This window comes from Martes martes (assembly GCF_963455335.1).
Source record: "Martes martes genome assembly, chromosome: 8".
NCBI lineage: Eukaryota > Metazoa > Chordata > Mammalia > Carnivora > Mustelidae > Martes > Martes martes.
The window spans coordinates 65933879-65958021 of NC_137895.1; the positions used below are offsets into that span (position 1 = coordinate 65933879).

Genomic DNA, 24143 nt, shown 5'->3' on the forward strand with positions numbered 1-24143 from the left:
AGTTGAGGTATATGATATGGATATCTTAGAAGAGAACATTAGACTATCCCTGAAAACAACATTTAGACATTTTAGAAAATTTTGTTGGGCTACAAAAAGAAATAATGTGATTAAATCCTATCAATGACAGGTGATTTAAAAACGCACTGTAAAAAGGAATAGGGAATAATAACTCTCTAGAATAAAGACTTCGATCTGAACTTAAGGCTTTCATTTATTCAAAATTGGCTCCAAATTCAAGTGTAGGTCCATGGTCTCCTACTACCCAGGCTGGCAGAAATTAGGTCCCAGAAATTCAACCCTTGAGGAGAATGAAGGTGCATTTTTCTCCAAAGTATGTCTGAGGAGTGATAGTGATGGACTTAGTCATACTTTTTTTTTCAGAAAATGGGACAGAAACGACTACCTAAAATCATGGAAAAAATTGATTAAAAAACAAAAGATTTCTTTCTTCCTTGCCCTTCATTTAAAAAAGGAAAATTAAGAAGGTCATGTTGAGTCTGTTGAAAATTTATACTTTTACAGTTCTCAAGTATTTGGAATTGCAGTGATCCTCAGGTTTTTCTATGTATTTGAATTACAGTGCCATGGTACTATACAATTCAAAAAGAAAAATGTTAAATTATGGGTGTAGATCTAAACATGGAAATTCAATATAGTCTAGCCATGTTATAAAGTGCTTTGGAAGCTGTGAAAGCCAAAGAAAATCTTCAGGACAGAGGGAATCATTCCTGTTGGCCTTGTTGTTAAGGGATTCTAGTAACCTAAGAGTTGTTACCTCAAACACCACAAAAGTCTCCCAGTGAAAATTTCTTTTGTGCCATGGACAACACATTAAAATTAAGAAGTTTCTAAAATTAAGCACAGCACAGAGGCTTTGCATGTCTGCCTCCAGATACTTTAAACTTCTGAAAAGCGGCCACATGGATATGCCTCACCCTCAGATGCCACGGTATTGTTCCCTGTGACTTCAGTAAGAGCTACAGTTTCAGTGAAGAAAGAAAGAAAGAAAGAAAGAAAGAGAAAGAAACGGAAAAAAGAATTATGACTAAACAAAGCAACTGGTTGCACTGAAGAACTATGCATCTGATTTTCTGATATATCAGAGACCTTGGAAAAGAAGAAACCCATCTGAATGTTGGAAATATTTGGCTTAAATGCACATGCATTAATATCCCAAGGAGGCAGGGTAATTTGTTGAGTAGAATCCTGCATCAAGGTTTGAGATGCTTGGCTTTTTTTTTTTTTTTAAGATTTTATTTATTTATTTGACAGAGATCACAAGTAGGCAGAGAGGCAGGCAGAGAGAAAGAGGGAAGCAGGCTATCTGCTGAGCAGAGAACCCGATGTGGGGCTCGATCCCAGGACCCTGGGATCATGACCTGCGCCGAAGGCAGAGGCTTTAACCCAATGAGCCACCCAGGCGCCCCGAGATGCTTGGCTTTTATATAAAACTTCTCCTCAGCCTATACGTGTTTGATAAAGCACTGTGCTTCTCTATGTCTCAGATTCCTTATCTCATAAATGGGGAGAATAACAGAGTTTCATCTCTGCCAATGATAAAGGAGTTCTAGGAAATTATGACTGTTAATATAATTCTTTATACTGATACTTCAAAATCACACTGTTCTAACCATTTGCTGGTATCTGAGAACTAAATTCCTCACTTTCTCATGACAAATAAAACTGACGCTACGTGGATTCAAGTTAGGATCAACATTATTTTTTTATTACCAGATTTAAGATCATTAAAGTAAAGAATTTTCCTCCAAACTAATCAAGATTCATCATTCACCCAATATAGATTTCAAAGATTAGAAAAGAACGTGTTTTCCCACTGTTAAAGCTATCAACATGGAGAGAGATGTGAGGTTTCATGAAAACACATTTTATTAGAGGACATACTGACAAAGATTAAATTTTCCTTTTTGTTTTCTTTTGATCATAAAAAGAATAACATTGATTATAAGGTAAGATCCTTGAACTGGGTTCTTTTCCAGTTAAAACTTAGCCATATATTACAAAAGTGATAATATTTAAGGTGATATGTAAAATATTTCAAATCTACTGGACTGGGCACCCAACAATCAGAAGTCCCATCCCCAGAACAGAGAGCAGGTGTCAAGGGCCTCCTCCAACACCAAGCTCCGGCTTGATTGTACAGGATGAGGGAGAAGCCCCCAAAATGGATTAAAGTGGTTCACAAGAACTATTAATATACTAACTGCTATAGAAGTACTTCACTATTAGAAAATGGAACAAAGTGGTGCTTGCTGGCTGAACATTAGCCTACATTAGGTTGTTACAGTGGATTAATTACTAAAAACATTTGGTTACATGAATTTCCTGCTAAACAAAAAATAGAATAACCCTTGAACTTGGTGCTTCCATATCTTTTGAATTTTATATTGCATACATATGTTATCTTGTCAAAAAATATTTTGAAAATAATAGAGTAAATCCTCCTGTGGCCTAAAAATTAATCCTTGGTATAAAAATATATATTCTTATCTATCAAGTATCCCCAAAGCTGATTAACAAGAACTTAAAGATAAAATCAAATCCAGCCTTCTATTCTGATACTGGGTTGCACACTAATTACAAATGTCACAGACATCTCAATATTTCACTGGATATTATATCTCTGCTTTCCTTCCTCAGAGTCTGTGTTTTATAGTTCAGAGGAAAGAATACAGCTAACCATTCCTTTCTTACATCCTTTCAAACAGGCAAAAGATTTAAAAAATTAAAGCAGCTTTTTGGGTACATACCCTCATGTGGACTTGGAAAATTAAATGAGTATATGAGTAACTTTCACCAGTTTATCTTTTCTGCCTCTAAGAGCTATGGTATGCAGTCTTTCACTAACTGGAATATTGGTGGCCAATAAAAAAATGAATAACAACAAATCTATTACACATACACATCAATTTTTTCCCCTGAAGTCCAATTACATAACACTTTTCAGGGACTAAGACTGAAAATGCCTGAATCCAGATAGACCTTGATGACAATTCAGTTCATTGGAATAAGAAGAGATTAAGAACCACATAACTGATATGCTACATTGACTGGAATAGTTACAGAAATGATACCTTCTATAGATACTACTATATAATCACTCTTCCAGCATCATTACTAGATATAGAAACCTGTTGAATAAGCTTGGATAAAAGGAAGATTTGAAAAAAACTTACTATCCCATGAGAACAGGTCAAGCTTCATCTGGTCAATGGGGAAAGACAATATTTTACCGGACAGAAGATACTTATGACAGAGTAGCCTGGATTTTTACGATAATAAACAAAAATCTGTAATTAATCAACAAACCCAGGTGGATAGGACTGATATTGATAAAATTTTCAAATCTCATCAACAGTAGTTACAAATATTAATCTGATGAGATATAAAAACTGAACCTATGGCATTCAAAGTACATTTTAGAAGGTAAGCCAAAAATAACCAAGTGGAAAAGGCAGGTCTTACATGTCTTAAGAAACAGCTAACTACATAAATCCTACTCATTATTATTATTTTTTTTTAATCTTTGGAGGTATTTTTCAAGATCTGCTCTGCAGCAAAAACTTGAAATATATATCCTCAATACAGCATGAAGTATTCCTCCCTTCATTCCTTTGACTGTCAGGCTGATGTACCAGTCACAGTATAAAAAAGCAAGCTTTAAATATATATTAGAACAAGTTCTCCTGCAAGATTTCCAATGCTTTTTGGTTTTGGCCTGGCTGGAAAAACCACAAGAATAGCCTTGCATGCAAAATTCTGGCTTAGCCCAAGAACCTCAGAAGGCACACAAGAACTATTCTCAACTACCAAACTTTCTCAATCTCTACTGAGGTTAAGTTTGGTGGGAGGGATAAGAAGGGACAAGCCAAGTCGTTAGTTCCAAACCAATCATAGTATCTAGCATGCTGTTAGGCCAAAGTCTATTGGCAACAGCAAACATCCGTATTTGTCCAGGAAAAATCTGATCATACGATAAAAGCTGGAATTTATGAGAATCCTTGTTCAATCAAATAACTGAAACTATAAATTTATTTCATACCTTTGGGTTAACAAAACAATGGAACTCAAAAAAAAAGGTATATGACAGGTCTCACACATCTTAATACTTATTTCTCCCCTCTCTGCATAAAAAGTCAGCAATCTTTAATCAAGGAAAAATATCAAAAGAAGAGAAAACAAAGTTGTTTCCCCCTCCTTGGAACAGAACTTTATACAATACAAGTAATTCTACACCCTGGGAAAAACTGGTCTCCTAGATGTAATATGCTCTCCCTTATAAAACAGTACAAACAACTCAAGAGTTCAAATAAAATACTAGCAAGTAGATGCCTTTGAAAAATGGAATACAGTAGGCATGTGATACTCCACCCCGGCATTTAACATACGGTACATTGCTAAAATTCAAAGCAATCCTTACCAAAAGGTAGTTCAGACATAACTTAAACTTTACATAAAATGCAGAAGATGGACACTCTCAATAAAGCTGAGGTTCGTTAACATGGGAAATGAATATATCAAGAATTTTAATCAAGATAACTTGAGAATAACTTATGTTTATGAAACAATTTTGTATCATTTTCTACCATGAGTAGCAGACACTTCATGTGCCCAATACATTAAAACTCAGGTGTATCTTAGCCAATACTCTCATACTTAAACATAATAAGAAGAGAAAACAAATATATCAGAAAATTCTCTTTGTGAGATGTTCTTAGACTAGAGAAGAATCTACCCATTATTCTTATTTTCTCATTAAAGTAGTCAAGACAGTACTTCAAGCACTACTCATGTGTCAAGCACTCTTTGGGTTTTAGCATCTGGTTTACAATATACTGCATTAAACATCATCACATCAGTCAAGATTCAGAAACAAAGTAAAAGAGGAATGGGTGTGTGTGTTTAAATGTCTATTTTAGTGGAGACACCTTGAGATGTGCAGATATAGTTTTGTAAAGACACTTTGCCTGGCCAAATGTGTGTATACAAAACATCAGGGGGAGAAAAGAAAGCTCTAAATTTTGAGAAGTCTGCATAGAAAACTTTCCTAGTTTTAAGATGAATGTGATGACCAGGAACTAATTTTCATATCACCAAAAAACTGACACAAAAAAATGTTTAGATGAGGAACCCACAAGAGGGCCTAGACACATAATACGTGTTAAGTCAGTACAGTTACAAATTAATTGGTGTTTGCATTTTTCTTTTTTGCCTTTTTCAGGCTATTCTGATCACCATTTTTGCTAATCTGTCAACTACGTCAAAATTTAATAAATTTCAATACTTCTCATGCTTGCTCTGATTTGGAAGATATCTGAATTCCTTACATTTAAACAACAAAAATAGATAATTTAATCTTAAAAATACACACGTTGTGATGGAACCAAGAAAATAACCGGTAAATGTAACTTCAGGATGAAATTAAAAACTTGGTATAGAAGATTTTCAAAAGGGAAAACTCTTTTTCTAACTTCTCTACCTCAAAGCAAATACCACACACACACACACACACACACACACACACACACACACAGTCTCTCTCTCACAAACACACACACACACAAGGAAGGGAGGAGGAATCTGTTGTCACTGTCTGTATACAGTAGCAAAACAAAAATGTTAACCAAGAAATATGTTCCTATCTTATTTGTGTTAAACTGGAATTTTTAATGAACTAGGCTCAAAGTAAGATAAAATAAAAACAACATGTTGAACTTGATTTCCTGAGTACTTTCCACTCACTGTAACAGCATGTTAGCAATAGTCCCAGCTTTGAACTTCAGCACAGTGAGTCAACTACAGCTTTCTTTGGAAAATTCTCTCCAAAAGTTATTTAGGATAAAAAGAAAATTCATTTTAAGAATGTGTCAGCATCTAAAAAACAGCTTTAAGTCAAGGACTTATACACATGCATTAATTGAATCCCTGTATAATGAGATACTTCTGAAAAGAGAAACAAGCAACAAACATATTCGTGTAAGAGGTAGAGAGCGAGATACTTTCTCTTTAAAAAATAAGACATCTTATTCCTTAAGTTACAGAATTATATCTGTTTTAGCTAATACACCTGTATTTTCCCCATGTATGACTTTCTCTGATAGTCCCTCTTTGCTATTATACCAATTCTCCACTATAAAGAAGATTTTTCTTACTGTGATCACTAATCCCACATTGGGGAAAACAGGACACAAGTTTAAAAAAAGGAAAAAAAAAACTTATTGCTGAATAAATTCTAGTTTTTTGGTCACAGCAAAAACTTTTGTTTCTTTTTTAACTTTCAAAAACAAAGACTAGTCCATCCTACAGTCGCTGAAATTCTGTTAGAGTATCTCTCATCTTTCTTGTACAGAAGAATTTCCCAGTGATTTCAACAGGAAACACACACATATACACAACCTGGACAGGTTCAATATTAGATGACAAAACGGGGAAATGATGGCAACAGGCTGAAACAGAATATTCTGACAGGCCAATAAATATGAAGGAACAAGACAATGATTAACTCACACCTACCACGGGGGCAGTAGAATGACTTTTAGAACTTTAAAGAAAATACGGATACTTATGTACCACCAATAACAAATGATTTAGAATTTTTGGAGAGAAAATCTGCCTTGGCATATGCATTTTAAAAAATCATCACATGGCACCTGGGTGGCTCAGTTGGTTAAATGTTTGCCTTCAGCTCAAGTCATGATCTCAGGGTCCTGGGATCAAGCCCCAAGTTGGGCTCTCTGCTCAGTGGGGAGCCTACTTCTCCCTTTCCCTCTGCCTCTCCCCCTCCTTGTGTGCTTTCTCTCTCAAATAAATAAATAAATCTTAAAAGAAAAAAAAAAAAAGGCATCATGAGTAATTTATTACGTACTGCAAATGGTGGGAACCAAAGGATTAAGAAATCCTGATCAGTGAAAACTGTTAAAGTCATCTTAAGCAAAAAAGCATTATAGTAATGCAACTACCCATTAACTTAAAAAAAATTAAGACAGTCTACATCATGGATAATAATCCTTGATAGAGAAAACTATAGACATAAAAGAATTGCTAAGTCTGAGCCAGTGCATGTAACGAAGAATGACAATTTAAAGACAAAAGCCCAATGAAACAAGTAAAGGAAAATTCTTATGTAAACAATCTTAGATGTGGCATGCTCCTATGGAAAGCCTTCCAAGATCTACATTTATTTTACTGTTGTTAATTATCAGTATAAAAGATTTTTTAAATTATGACATGGAAGAAAAAGTAAACAAAATTAAGTAAACATTATGGGAAAAGTTGGCATATATAGCACATTAGCTTAATTTGAGCTTTGTTTTCTTCTGTACTTTAGCAGAATTTCACATGTCCTTTCATCAATCTGGAGCAAGCTATTTATTTTCTAAATGATCAGAAGAATGCTGGCTTTTTAACAGGAGCCCAGGAATATGCAGGGCTGGTCCACAATCTCTTTCCCTTAAGTGGATAGTTCTAAAAAGAAAACTGAAACAAGAATTCACAATGTATCATTTTGAAAAGTAAACTCATTACTAATCAGCTGTAAAATAATGGCAATGCGTCAAAATTGCTATGCTAGAAAATTGGTATACCAATAACTATAACAACTAGTATTTATTAACGGCATTATTATTATTAGCCAAGTAATATACGTTATCTCACTGGATCCTCACAATGCTCCTATGGATAGGTTCTATGGTTTATTCCCCCATTTACTCAAGAGGAAATTAAAATTCATATGTAAGAAACTGCCCAAGGTCATCCTGTTCCTAAGTACCAGAAATGGGGCTTTGATCAAGGCCTGATTGACTTCAAAATAATCAGTTAGTTCTACTAACAGAAGTACTTGGCAGTCCCAAAGTAGAAAGTTTTGCAGAAATGCAACACTCTTTTGGGAATTCATAGATTAAAAAAATATAAATTATTATATATCATTATTAAAGGTAGAAAAAGTTAAGAATATGAGTACATAAAACATAATAAGAGTACAAAATAACTTTGGATCTTCAAGTTGTTTAAATACGGATATTTACCAAGTTCCTGCAGTGGATGGTTTGAAGTTGTAAAATGAGGAGTTACAAAATAACTGAATTCCAATTTGATGAGGTCAGCTAAACACATGGATACCTTGTTTTATTGTGCTTCATCTCATTTTGCTTCACAGGTATTGTGCTTTTTATAGATTGAAGGCTTGTGGCAACCCACGTGAAGCAAGTGTATCAATGTCATTTTCTCAAAAGCATTTCTTCATTTCATGTCTTTGTGTCCCATTTTGGTAATTCTCATTATTTTAAACTTTTTCATTATTATTACACCTAAATTGCTACAATCTCCTAAAAAAAAAACTTTAGCAGGAGTTCCTTCTTGTGGATGAGCAAAGAAAGTGGTTTCTTGAGGTGGAATCTACTCTTGGTAAAATGCTGTTGAGATAGTTGAAATGGCAAGAAAGAATATTACATCAACTCAGCTGATAAAGCAATAGAGATTTTGAGAGGACTACCTCCAATTTCAAAGGAAGTTCTACTATGGGTAAAATGCTATCAAACAGCATTGCATGTTACAGAGAAATCATTCATAGAAGGAAGAGTAAAACAATGCAGCAAACTTCACCATTATCTGATTTTAAGAAATGGCCACAGATGCCTCAACCTTCAGCAACCACCACCCTGATGAGTCAGCAGCCATCAACATCGAGGCAAGACCCTCCACCAGCAAAAAGAAGTTATGGCTAGCTGAAATCTCAATGATGGTTAAGCATTTTAGCAATAAAGTATTTTTAGTGAAGGTACATACTTTTCTGGACATAATGCTACTACACACTTAACAGACTACAGTATGGTGTAAACATGACTTTTATATGCACTGGGAAACCAAAAAATTCATTTGAATCACTTTACTGTTATATTCACTTTACTGTGGAGGTCTGGAACCAAACCCACAATATACCCAAGTTATGTCTACACAGGGCTAATTAAAGGTGAATCAGAACTTTTAATTCTTTGTGAAAAGTTGAAATCATAACACAGCTTATTTCTATTTTTTAATTAGAAACTGTTGATCACATCATTTGGGAACTTTAATAAGTGCTATTTCATTTGAGTGTATTAGGTGCACAAATGTGCTAAGCAAATGAATTAGAACTTAAGGGTTTTTTTTTTCCTTTCATTTGATTACCAATATTAAAAAAAGTAAGACTGGCATTTAAATCATTAAGCTTTAAATTAGTATTTAAATCCATGGCAATTTGCTGAAACAAAACCCAAAGCATATTCTAAAATGTGTAAGTGGTATAATATCAGAATTTACTCATGTAAAAAAAAAAAGTCACATTTTAGAAAAGCATTAGAAAAAGAAATCAGCAACAATCCAAAGGTTGATGTACTCATATATGACAGGATGGTGTACACAAATCCTCAACCCTTGTCAATACAGAGAGAGATAAAAAGAATGTCATGGCTCCTAGATATTCCCTGATCCCAGGATAACTTGTTAAGTGAAGAACATATGTAATAAGTAATCACTATTTTAATACATATTAAAATAAATAAGGGGGGTGGTCTGGGATTTCTGGAATGTTAATGTTAAGAGCTCAGAGAATTCTCTAACTTCATGTATCTTTTAAGCAAGAACAAGCATTCAAAGTCACTGGACATTTATCAAAGGGCTTACAATAAATTGAGCAGCATTTATTAAACAAAGTTTATAGAAACCTTGTAAGAACAGAAGGAAATTATGATACTCAATCTAGAACTTCACCCATTCACCCACAGCTGAGCCTTGCAGAAGAACAATTTCAACAGGCTCAGCAGCTGAGTGACAGCTCCCATCTTTCCCAACCTATTAGTGTAAAAATCATTCCTGGTGGTCTTGGCAGCTGGTGAACATTAATAGATCCTATGTTCCATAGCTCTATGCTGCAGAAGGCTTACATCACATAAATAGGGCAGCTGGTAAAAAAATACAATTCTTTTCTGCACAGCTCTGTATTGCAGGACAGCTGCTCGGATGGGCTCAGAAGACAAATGCCAGTTCCCATCTCTAGTATGTTCCTAAGGTAAAAGAATTATTCCAGAGATATTTAACAGCTATAAACACTTGACAATCCCTTCCTCATGAACTCTGTATTACAGAAGATCTATACTGAGCAATGGTGGCAGCCATGTAGCAGAACTGTACCTACCCTCTCGCCCTCATGCATAGCTGCCAACTGTAAAAGAAGGATCTGGGTGAGGAAGCCAATGAAGAGAAAATTAAGCATCCTATTCTTCCAGGGCCTGTGCACAGTCCATAGGTTCTACAACAGGGAAGGGTTATAGCAAGGCTCTAGCACACAAAGCACCCATAGCAAAGGGAATGATCTATAACTGACGTATAAGTGAATCAGGCTGGGGATCAATGGATATTCTAGGGCACTGTCACAAACATTAGAGCAATAAACTAGAAATTAACAGAAACTAACAGCTACTTATGATAAAACATAGACAAGTCAGAATCACAAAAGAGAGTCCAGGAAAGAGATAGTTAAAGAAAGCATGGTTCTAAAACAGTCATTTCTCATAGTCAGAAATAATATGTAAATATCCATTTTACTCTACAAAAGCTGCACAATTAAAAAAAAATGAACTTCACTAAACAATCAACAAACAAAAGCACAAAGTCTTCGGAGGACTGAAGACACAAAGTTGCTACTATATTTTATCTAAAATGTCTAGTTTTCAATAAAAAATTACTAGACATGAAAAGAACTATTAAACTGTGTCACATACACAGGGAAAACAGGAGTCAACAGAAACTGCCTTTGATGTGGTCTACACATTACTTAGCAGAAAAAGACTTCAAAGCACCTATTGAAAAAATGTTTGAAGAACTAAAGAGAACAATGCTTAAATAATTAAATAACATCTAGTAAAATACACACTATCAATAAAGAAGGATTTGTACAAAAGAAACAACGGGAAATTCTGGAGTGGAAACGTAGAACAAAAAAATGAAAAATTTTGTAGGTAAAATGCTATCAAACAGCATTGCATGTTACAGAGAAATCATTCATAAAAGAAACAGTCAATCGATGTGGCAAACTTCAGAGAAGTTCTCCACCACAGAGAAATGTTGTTTTATTTTAAGAAACTGCCACAGCCACCCCAACCTTCAGCAGCCACCACCCTGATCAGTCAGCAGCCATCATCATCGAGGCAAAACCCTCTACCAGCAAAAAAGATATTATGACTAGCTGAAATCTCAGATGATGGTTAAGCATTTTTTAGCAATAAATTATTTTTTGTAGCTTCTAAATATTAGGTTTGAACTGAGAGAAAAATAATCAGTAAATCTGAAGAAGTATCAATAAAGACTGTGAAACCTGAACTACAGAGTTTAAATAATGAGGAAAAATGAATAGAGCCTCAGAAAAGTGTGAGACAGTATTAAGCAGACCAACATGTACATAGGGAAAGTAACACAAAGGAAGAAGAGAATAAAAAATATTTAAAGAAATAATGGCTGAAAACTCCCCACAGTGACAAAATACAATCTATACATATAAGAAGCTCAATGACTTCCATGTAGGAAAAACTAAAAGAGATACACACCCAGACATATTACAATCAAAATGCTAAAAGACAAAAACAGAAACAATTTGAAAAGAGTAGAAAAATGATTCATCACATACAAGATAACCACGAAAAAATTAAGAGCTTACTTCTCATTAGAAATAATGAAAGAGAGAAGGTAATGGGATGACATTTTCAAAGTGCTAAAACTAAACAAAAAACTTGTCTCACGAGAATCTTATATCCAACAAAAGGAAATAAAAAAGCTTTTAAAAGTAGAAAACTATCTTTAAAGAATGAAAATGAACAAAAGCTACTTCAAGATAATTCATTGTTAGCAGACATAACTTACAGTAAATACTATAGATGTTCTTAAAGCTAAAACAAGTAAAATCAGACAATAACTCAATCCACATGAATAAAGCATGCCAGTAAAGTTAATCATGTAGGTAGTTTTAAAAGACAATATAATTGGTTATTTCTGCTCTGTTCTTCTCTTAATTGATTTAAAAAGCAATTACATTTTAAAAAGGTGCATAACCGTATTCGTACAAGAGACAATTTAGATTCAAAGATACAAACTGGTTCAAAATAAAAGGATGGGATAAGTTCTATTTTTAATTTCTTAAGGAACCTCCACACTGTTTTCCAAAGTGGCTGCACCAGCTTGCATTCCCACCAACAGTGTAAGAGGGTTCCCCTTTCTCCACATCCTCTCCAACACTTGTTGTTTCTTGTCTTGTTAATTTTGGCCATTCTCACTGGTATAAGGTGGTATCTTAATGTGGTTTTGATTTGAATCTTCCTGATGGCTAATGATGATGGATGGGACTGGAGGAGATTATGCTGAGTGAAATAAGTCAAGGAGAGAGTCAATTATCAGATGGTTTCACTTACTTGTGGCACATAAGGAATAACATGGAGGACATTAGGACAAGGACAGGAGAAATGAGTTGGAGGAACTCAGAGCAGGAGACGAACCATAAGAGACTGTGGACTCTGAGAAACAAAGGGTTTTGGAGGGGAAGGGGGTGACGGATTGGGTGAGCGGGGTGGTGGGTATTGTGGAGGGCACTTATTGCATGGAGCATTGGGCGTGGTGCATAAACAACGAATCTGGGAACACTGAAAAAATAAAATCAAATTTAAAAAAAAATTAATATAATGGGAAAATGGGAGAATGATGGGAAAAGATACACCATGCAAATAAAAAACTATAGCAGAGCTGGAGTGGCTATACTAATGTCAGAAAAAACAAACAAACAAACCAGACTTTAAAAGGAAAAAAAATCATACCAGAGCATCTTACAAGAATAAAAGGGTCAATAGATTAGGAAGATACAATACTTAAAAACATATGCAGTGAACAAAACATATGAAACAAAATGTGACAGAATAACAAAGAGTTCAACAATAATGGATACTTTGATATCCATACAATCAATAAAGGACAGAAAAACTAAGCATATTACCAACAGCAGATGGAAGAGTTAAACAACACTATGAACCAACTGAATGCACCTGGAGACATCTACAGAATATTCACCCCCAATCAAAATCATCAAAGTGAGTTTTCCAACCAAAGGAAATTAAATTAGAAATTAATAACAGCCAGAAATTTGGGGAATTCATATATATAAATTACACACTTTTCTAAAGAAACAATGTATTAAGGAAGAAATCACAATGAGGATTATAAATTCTTTTACATGAACAAAAATGAAAATACAACATACAAACTTATGGGATGAAATTAATAAGAATCAAGGGGAAAACATAAATGTTTATTAAAAAGAAAAAGATATTAATCAGAAAAAGGTATTACATATTTCACCTACTTATCAATTTTAACAAACTAGAAAAACAACAAAGTTAAGGCCAAAGTAAGCAGAAGGCTATGCAAAATAAAGGTTAGAGTGGAAATTAGTAAATAAGAGAACAGAAAATGGCAGAAAATGAACAAAACCAAAAGTTAATTATTTGAAGACACAAACAAAATGAAGAAACCTTTAGATAAATTGACCAAATGGAGAAGAGGGAAGACTCAAACTACAAAATGAGAAATGAAAGAGGAGACAGCGCTATTTACCTTATAAAAATAAAAGCACTGTAAGAGCATACTATAAACAACTACATGCTAAAAATTAGATCACTTAGATATAAGAACTAAATTCCTAGAAAAACAAAATTACCAAACTCAGGAAGAAAAGAAAGATCACTAACAGGCGACTGAATTTATTTAAAAAACACAAAACAAAAAACTCTCACGCAGAAAAATCCAGTATCACATGGTTATATTGGTGAATTCTACAATTCTTAATAATTAATACTGATCCTTTATAAACTCTTCCAAAAAATTAAAGAAAGGAGAACATATCCTAACTCATTTTGAGTAAAGTATTATATTGATAGCAAATACTATACTGATAGTATTATACTGATATTAGGTGCCTGCAAGACACCAAAGAAAATGACAAACCAATATCTTATGAATAAAGATACAAAATACTCAACAAAATATTAACAAACTGATTGATGCAACACATAAAAAAATTATACACCATGACCAAGTGAGATTATCTCAGGAATGCAAAACAGATTTAACATCCAAAAATCAAGTAGAATATACCATATTATAAGGAAAAAATTATCATTTCAAAAGACACAAATAGCACTGGGTAAAATTCTGTAACCTTTCATGATTAAAAAATGTTTTTCAATAAACTGGAAATAGAAAGTAATTTCTTCAACTTAATGAAGATCATCTATTTACAACCCACTTGTAACAAGATACTTAAATGGTTAATAACTGTCGCCCTAAGATCATGTATATTCTTGCAGCTCTTATTCAAATTGTATTGGAGGTCTTGCCAGGACAATCAGGCAAGGAAAAAAAATAAAAGGCACCCAGACTGGAAAGAGGTGCAGGTGGCAAGTGGCATGATCTAATATATAGAAAATCCTAATAAATCTATTAAAAAACTATTAGAACTAATGAACATATATATCAGAACAAATAAACAAAATCAATCCTGTCCTGTTATTATTAATCATATTATTATATGCTAGCATTGAAAAATCTGAACATGAAATTAATAGGAACAATTCATTTTATAATATCATTAAAAAGAATACAGTGAAAACTATAATAGATGATAAAATAAATGGCAAGATATTTCATAATTATGTATCAGAAAACTTAATACTATTAAAATGGCAATACTTCCCAAACTGGTCTACATATTCAATGCAAATACAAATCAAATCCCATTAGGATGTTTTTCAAAATTCATGTACTGATACTAAAACTCATATGAAAATGTAAGTGACTTAGAAAAGCCAAAAAAATTGGAACAACAACAAAGTTGGACAATATACATTTCCCCAAATCAAAAACTTACTATAAAGCTACAGTAATAAAAAGTGTGGTAACAGCATTGAGACAGACATATAGTTCAATGAAAAGGAATTAAGAGACTACAGATAAATCCCCACACAGACAGTTAATTTTTGACAAAGATCCCAACACAATTCAATGAGGAAAGGACAGTCTTTTCAACAAATGATGTTGGAAACAACTGGATATGCACATTAAAAAAAAAAAGAAAGAAAGAAAGAAAGAGTTCCATCCCTTCTTCATATCACAACAATAATTAACTCAAAATGGATCAAGATCTAAAATGCCAATTAAATGCAATAGGAGGCTAATTTTTTTTTTTTAATGGAAAATAACAAGTGTTGGTATGGATGGAGAGAAACGAGAACCCTCAGTCACTGCTGGCTGGAATATAAAATAGTGCAGCCAGAAACATTCCGGCAGTTCCTCAAAATGTTAAACATAGATAGCCATACAATCCAGTAATTCCAACCCTAGGTATATACCAAGGAGAATTGCAAATATACATCCACACAGTGTTATTTACAATAGTTGAAAAATGAACACAATCCAAATGAGATTAATGATGAAAGGATAAATAAAATGTGGTATACCCATACAATGGAATATTACTGGACAATAAAAAAGGAATGAAATACTAACACATGCAACAACGTGCATGAACATCGAAAATATGCTAAGTGAAAGTCAATCAAAAAAATCACAAAATGTATGATTCTATTTATACAAAATGTCCAGAAGATGCAAATCTATAGTGACATAATATAGATTAATGGTTACCAAGGGCTAGAAAACAGGTGGTTGGGCAAGGAGTGAAGAATGACTGTTAAAGGATATAAGGTTTCAGGCAGGGTGTTGAAAATGCTCTGAAATTACATTGTGGTGATGACTGTATAATTCTGTGAATATACTAAAAACAAGAGAATTATAAACTTTAAATTGGTGAATTCTGTAATATGTGAACTATATCTCAATAAAGATGTTCAAAACAAAAATTAAAAAATATTAAAATATCACTAGCTTACTCAAAATCAAAATACATGATTAGTAAACTTTCCTCTGTGATGATAATTACTGATTAATTCAGGCTCTTAGAAATCACAGTAACAAATGGAGAAAAAGCCTTTTCTATTACATTTTAAACTCATTATGATTTTTGAAATACAAATGTAAAGTAGCTCCAAATGATTTTGATAGTTTATAATTTTGCAACCAAACTCTAAAGAAATCTCAAGTTTTACCATGGAATAGATTGTAGGTAGGAGTAAATAAATCTGCGATACTACCAAATTAAAAAAAAATCACACCATTGCTGGTGTTAGCCTTTTATCAGTTCAAGTTAAGTTTATGTCTGTCCCTCTTCCTTGTTTACAATATAATTTTCTTTTTTTTTTTTTAAGATTTTATTTATTTATTTGAGAGAGAGAGAGAGCACAAGCAGGGAAGCAGCAGAGGGAGAGGGAGAAGCAGGCTCCCTGCTGAGCAGGGAGCATGACTTGGGGCTTGATCCCAGGACACTGAGGTCATGACCTGAGCTGAAGGCAGACACTTAACCCACTGAGCCACCCAGGCAGCCCTACAATATAATTTTCTTCAATTTTCCTTTACATACATTAAGAACCACATTGAACAATGTTACATATTTTTAATTTAACAAATATAATTTAGAAAACTGAAAAAAAAAAGAAAGTCTATTGCATTTATCCACAATCTTGTCCTTTCCTTTGTTCTTTCCCAATGTTCCAAAATTCCTTCCTTTATTAATTCCCTTTGGTTTGGATAACTTCCTTAGCCATTCTCTTAGAGTAGGTTTGCTATGACAAATCCTCTTACTTTTCCTTTATCTGAGAACATCTTGATTTCTTCCCTTCATTGCAGAAACATATTTTCATCGGATATAAAAATCTGAGTAGACACTTATTTTCGTTCAGTGTTGTTCCATTTCCCTCTGGCCTCCCTGGTTTCTGATGAAAAATCCAATGTAAATCTAATTGATTTCCTGTAGGTCAAATGCCATCTTTCTCCACTGCTTTCAAGATTTTTTTTTTCTTTGTCTTTAGTTTTTAGATGTTTGACTATAATGTGTGTAGCAGTCAGGGTCCCTAGAGAAATAGAACCAAAGGATGTATATACAGAGAGAAAGACTGACTTTAAGAAATTGGCTCCCAGAAAAGTGAACACTGGCAAATTTAATTATCTGCAGGGTAGAATGGCAGACTGGAGATCCAGAGAAGAGCCAATGCTGCAGTTCAAGTCTAAAAGGCTGATAGCAAAATACCTTATTGATGAGGTTCTATTAAAACCTTCTAACCTTCTAACAGTTGGGTGAGAATCACCCACTCATGGAGGGCAATCTGCTTTACTCAAGGTCCACAAATACAAATGTCAGTTGATCTTATGTGGAACCAATCCTAACAAAAATATCCAGAATAATGTTTGACCAATATCGGGGCATCATGGCCTAACCAACTTAACACATAAAATTAAGAATCACAGTGGGTCTTAGTGGTTTTTACTTGTTTTGATTTTGGTATTATTATTATTTTGGTTAATCCTGTTTAAGAGTTCACTCAGCTTCTTGAATATGTAGTTTTATTTCTTTAGCCAAATTTGGGAAATTTTCAGCCAGTATTTCTTTGAATATATTTTCAGCTCTATCCTCTTTCTCCTCTTTTTCCAGGATTCTGATGACATGAATTTTAGATCTTTTGTTATAATCACACAGGTATCCTTAAATCCTTGCTCATTTGTTTTGAGTCTATTTTCTCTCTACTGTTCAAACTGGGTGACTTATATTTGCTATTTTCAAGTTCATTCAAGTTCATGGGTTATTTCCCATTTTTCCATTATGACATTGAGCCCATATACTGAATTTTTTTTGTATTGTATTTTTAAGTTCTAAAATTTTCATTTGGTTCTTTCTATATATAATCTATTTCTTCGCTGAAGACTTTCTATTCTTTTGCTGAGACTTCCTATTTTTTTCATTTGTCTCAAGCATATACATAATTGCTTGTTAAAACATTTTTATGATGGACACTTAAAATCCTTGTCAGATAATTTTAACATTGGTGTCACCTCAGTGTTAGCTTCTGTTCATTATCTTGTTTTCACTCAAGATGAGATATTCTTGTTTCAGTATGGGTACTGATTTTCAATTGAAATTTGGGTATTTTAAATTTTGCTTTAGGCAGACTTCCTCTGATAAGACTTACTCCAACAGGGCAAGAGGGGAACAGCCAGGTACTAAATCCAGGTTCCTGACTCATTCTCCACTGATACTCAGGGCAGGGGAAACAAGAATCTCCTCATTATTGCTGGACATGGCTGGGAGTTCAGCACACAAAGCCTTCAATGACTTCACTCCAGCTGACAGAAGCAGGGCTGCCATCTTATTGTTCCCCAAATAACCTTCACTGACACTTTAGAGGGCTGACCTTACTACCACTGAGCAATAATAAAAGCCTTGACTTTCCTTAAACATCTGTGGGTACCTTGATAGTACAGAAAGTGGCTCACTACCATCAGGGTAGGGTGAAGTCTAGGCTTCCTACACGGCCTACCCTGACACTTGGGAGGAGAGGATTTATTGTCCCGTGGGACTGAAAATCAGCCTTCTCTGAAGTCTCCCAACGGAGAAGAGGAAAGCTATCTCACAGTAGCCTAGGGAAGGTGAAAGTCTACAACCCTTAACCAGCTTTTGTTGGCTGGACTGGAGGGTGGTGCCACATTATGTTCTGGGTGTTTGGTGGGAGTAAAATGGTTATTATCTAAGAGTCTTGCTACCTGGAGGCTTTCCTGGTCTTTTGGACGGAGACAGCAGCCTTTTCTTAGAATTTGTCATCAGTGCCTATTTGGTACTTCTGGGTTGTTCACTTCTCCAGAACCGAATCAACTAAATTAAGGAAGAAGAAAATCCAGGGACCCCAGTGTCATGTAGTTACCTGGATCCCAGAGTCCCTAGGCAGTCTGCCTTCTGTCTTTCAGGATTTTAAGTCTGTTCTATACATAATGTCCAAGGATTTTTTTTAGCTGTATAGCAGGAAAAATAGTTGGGGGGTGGAGGGGTGGGCGGGATCTACTTCACCTTTCTGGAAGGAATGATTAACATAAAAATAATGCATCTTCCTGCCTGTTAATTTTTAGGCTTTTATCATTCTTATCTTATTTCATTTGTATTTTTCACTATCTTTTCTAACGATTTTTTTTTCCATATTCCTCAACTCAGCTTGGACAGGGCAAAATGACTTAGAACATCTAGTCCAAGATAACCGACCGCAAGAATATAAGATCCCTAAAAGCCAGGAATGGTAGTAAAAAGGTACAAATTTCTCTAGTCTAGTTGCATATTTGAGCAAATGCCTTCACGGGAAGGAGGGGTAAAAGTCAAAGCATCAAGAGAAGCTATGGTTTTCGGTGACTTACTACCTACATATGATCCGTGCATGTGCATGGGTGGATGTGTAATATATATTCCATTGGACCAAAGAACTATCTTCTTCAGTGCTATATCCACAAGAGTCTCTGGCATAATGAAGGAAGTCAGTGTTTCTTGAATTAAGTAAAGAGTAAATCAAAGAGAATGTTCATACAACTTCTGTTAGCAATAGTAATTAGAAGTTGTATTTTCATTTGTTTTTGAGTTATCTAATAATTCATAAATCATCCATCAAAATATTTATATACTTTAGCAAAAGGAAGCTTTAAAAGATATCAACAAAAAGTAAGTCAATGTCTAAAAAAGAGACACATAATACAGTAATTATCACACGACCATCTCAAGTTTGAATTTCAAATGGAAAAAAAATATATTGTTTCTTTTTCTGTTCCATAGTGGGTCACAAATCAACACTTAAATTATAAAGACATCTAACCTACGAGGAAACCAATGCCTCTTTTTCCTACCTGAAGTACTTTATTTTTTCCTATCTTACTTTGAAGTTGATTCTCCATATGTTTTTAGAACATACCAACTGAAAACGTTATATAATTAATGTATCAGATCTTATTCCTTCTCACAGTAATATAACATCATTGTACAAAAATATGAAGATCATCAATAAATCAATATGGAATGCTATATGAAATGTATTTATACAAAGTTCCCTGCTACAAAACTTTATCTAGTTTAACTGACAATAAGTATATGACAAATTAAATATAATTTTGTAGGCTACTTGACTTGATTCCTAATCCTGTTAAGCAAATCATGATACCCAATGCTTGAAACTTTAAATCCTCTCCAAATGGATATCAAATAATGATACCAGACAAAAAAGAGGTGAAATGAGTAGTTCTCAACCAAGTTTCTCCAAATTACAATTTGTAAAATGTATTGGCAAAATTCTCACTTATGCTTTTAACCTCATTAGTTGTCAGTATCAAAAGCAATACACAATAAACGTGTTTTCAGCAAATGAAATATGTGGAGGTAGAATCAGAAAAGAATTTAAAATATCAAACATGGAGCTGTCCAGAAAAACACAAGTTCAAACACAACGTAAATGCTTTTAAAACATTTGAGAATTCATAAATAAAAATAAGTAAAATACAAATTCACCCAAGAATATATCATTTAATTCACCAGGAGAATTATATAAATTCCAGTTTTCTAATTCTTCCCACCCTTAGCTTAGGGAGGGGGAAGATGATAGTTCAAAATAGATCCTATACTTTTACCCAATTCAATAACTGTTAAGCTGATTGACATTAGTAGAGCTAAAATTTCACAATATTATAAAAAGAGCCAATAATCACAGCTGCAAAAAGCTGACATTTTTTAATGACCATCTTGACAATGGCACGAGTTTCTATATTGGGTGTGGTCATAAAAATGACCTTTTATGTCCCAACACATATCTACTACACTATTTACCTTGGGTTTAAAAAAAAGAAGTACTTTTAGTTAAATTAATTCTGGGTACACTTCTTTTTCTACTTTTATCCAAATGACTTGTCATAAGAAGCTTTTTGACACTATATTACTAGCTAACTAAAATGACATTAATTTCCACCAAGCCCAAGGATGAAGTTTAATCAACAGAAAATTTCTGTATTTTGGGATGCCTGGGTGGCTCACAGCAGGTTAAGCGGCTACATTCGACTCAGGTCATGATCCCAGGGTCCTGGGATCAAGCCCTAATTCGGGGACCCTGCTCAGCAGGGAGCCTGCTTCTCTCTTTTCTGCTCCCCTGCTTGTGTTCTCTCTCTGTCAAATAAATAAATAAAATCTAAAAAAAAAAAAAAAATTTCTGTATTCTACATGTGGTAGAAGGATTTTTTTTTTAAAAAAACTTTTACTGTAGTAAAGAATAACCAAGAACAAACTAAATGCTTACCTATACTGGTACAGTTAAACCAATTATGGTATGTGTATACATATATATATATATATATGTATGTATATACATACATATACATCCTGTGGAATACTATAGAACAAAAAATAAGTTCATATGTACTGATACTAAAATACAAATCATATTGAATAAATACAGAAAGAAAAGAATGGATTGAGTGGAATAACATTTCCTGTAAAAACAAATCAAAAAAGTATATAATACAGTATTAGCATATGTACATATGCAAAAATGGAGACAATCCTCTAGAAGGCTCACATCAAACTGCTAATAGTGGCTACCTCTGGGGAGAATTGTCTGAATGTAATTTCAGCAAGAATATATTCCTCTATTTTTTGTGGGGGAAAAAAAATGACTTACCATGAAATTTAGGGGGAAAAGGACTTTATTTTTAGCATGAAAATAAAATCTTTATTTTCAGTTATTACCCACCAATAAGAGAAAGTTAGGTTCACAATATTGGCTCTTGACACAATGTGAACTAGAAAGCAAAATTACATCCATCAGATACAACTAATGGACCAACTTTTTGAAGTTCAGACTATCTTGAAAGCTTGCAACATGCCAGTCCTCAGTTTGCTTTAAATGATTAAGCTTATGCATAGAATCAAAGAATAATGTTCTGTGTATCTCTGATATTGACATTTATCATGATTTCTATAACAATATTCATACAAATTTTCTCTCTTAATCCCCTTTACCCACAATATTTTTCAGATGCATGTATCATGCCTTTTTTCATCTAAAAGAGGTAGAAACACAGTATAGATGCAAGCTAATCTAGTAATTAATTCTATAGAATTTTGTTCTTGAACTCCTTCAGCTGTATATTCTATATCCGGGATGCTGTTCTGTTCTGCACTTCTCCGGTGCAGAACAGCATCCAGCATTACCTTTGTAATCTACTAAGTGAGCTTTCAACAAACACTTATTGGTCAATTGAAAAGAATTCTATACTAAAATAAGACTACAGTCATTCTATAATTGCATATGTTTGCATATGCCAATGTGAACAAGCTTTTTTCCTAAAGTATGCCACAGTTTAAAAGACAGAGAAAGCAGACTCCCAAACCTCTACCTTATATTCATCCACAATAATGCTGAGAGCTTCATGACCAGCTTTCCTCATGTCTTCCAATTCTTGTTTGTGTTTTTCCTGAAAAACAAAAACAAAAAAATGAAATCATGGTTTCTTCTATTGTTTACAAAATAAAACCATTGACTCTTGCATCCGAGAATGATTGAGTGGTTTGTGGCATACTGATGCTGCTAAAAAACAATGAGAAAAAATAAAGTTTTCTTTAAAACCATTAGGGAGGACTGAAGCAATGAAAAACAACAGGAAAACAATAACTGCGAGAGGAAAATCATACTGAGAGGTGAGATAATACAGAGCAATGGTGTTATCTCTTGGGGCATATGGCAATTCTGCTCCAGGATCAAGAGCCAGGAGGGACTGTTTTACTTCAATAAGCTCAGGCCTCTACATATTTTTTATTAGTTCTCCAGTAATATACACATACCAATAGTTTAATACATAACCAAGTTAGAGAACTGCTGGGTTAAGGTGACCAATCCCCCATTCTATCTTCTTAGCAAAGGAATAGATGAACTCTCTTTGGAGAATGTTAACATTCTACAGAGCCATTCTAATTTTTCAAACACTCTGTACAGTTTTCAATACAAAAGTACCAAAGCTGACAAAAGATGAGATCAAAAACACAGAAAACAGAAAAGACAAAAGGAATAGGCCCATGAATGATTTAGATGGTATCAAAACGTTTAAAATATGTTACGATTCAGGGGCACAGTTGGTTAAGCATCTGACTTTTGGTTTCAACTCAGGTCATGATCTCAGTGTCATGAGATCCCAGCCCCAGGTCAGGATCCGCACTCAGTGCTGAGTCAGCTTGGGATTCTCTCTCCAGTTCCCTCTCCCTCTGCCCCTCCTGCTCATGTCCTCTCTCTTTCTAAAATAAGTAAATAAATCTTTAAAAAAATATGCATGATTCATATGTTAAAGAAAGTAGAGAAGAACTGAAGAAAATGGATAGGATACAGATTTTCATCAGAGAACTGGAAATCATGAGATAGAAATTTTACAGCTGAGAAATATGCACTATTAATAACTCAACAGATGACATAAACAGTAGATGAACACAGCAGGAAGCAGGATTAGAGAACTAAAAGAGTGGGGGATAAAAGAGATTAGAGTGAGAAGAGGAATAAAACTATGGGAAATATAAAAAACAAATCTAAAATGACAAATGGGACAGAGTAAAAAGATTAAATAGACATGCAACAAAAGAATCGTTTAAAAAATAATCTAAAATAAGACAAAAAATGAAATGTAGCAAGATGATAAATAAAATAATGGAGAAAAATGAAAATTTATATCATACATGAATTAGGTCATAACATGAACCTACAGCTATTTCTAAAAAAAACCAATTAAGATATAAATACATCCAAAAATTAAATTTTAGATAAAATTAAAAAAACCCTAAGAAAAAGCACAACTTACCAAAATGTTTAAAAGACAAAATAAAAAAATCTTAAGTCTTTATTTGTGTAAAAAAAATTGAATTTATTAATTAAAAAACAAACAACAACAAAAAAACACAAGAAAACCTCTGACCAAGGAATTTCTAAGCCTAGATGACTTAACAGGTGATTTTAATAAATTTAAGAAAGAAATAAGAGAAATCTTACACAAACTCTTCCAGAGAATAGGAAATGAGGGAATATTTCCCCACATCTCTTATTAGGACAGCATATCCCTTATACTTAACTCTGCAGATATTAAAAAGAATAAAAAATTATGAA

The 24143-nt window shown here is 33.8% G+C and overlaps 1 protein-coding gene across 4 annotated transcripts in view; it reads right to left on the bottom strand.

Moving 5' to 3' along the window:
• The window catches only part of CCDC91 (coiled-coil domain containing 91), a 362303-nt gene that overhangs the window by 174015 nt on the left and 164145 nt on the right, over nucleotides 1-24143 (bottom strand). For all 4 annotated transcript variants that reach the window (XR_013967309.1, XM_080812002.1, XM_080812003.1 and 1 more), the window contains one exon: nucleotides 22396-22473. Coding sequence is in view for 3 of the 4 variants with exons in the window: in XM_080812002.1 (XP_080668128.1) it covers nucleotides 22396-22473 (78 nt within the window). In the remaining variant the exon portion in view is untranslated. The remainder of the gene's footprint in view (nucleotides 1-22395; nucleotides 22474-24143) is intronic.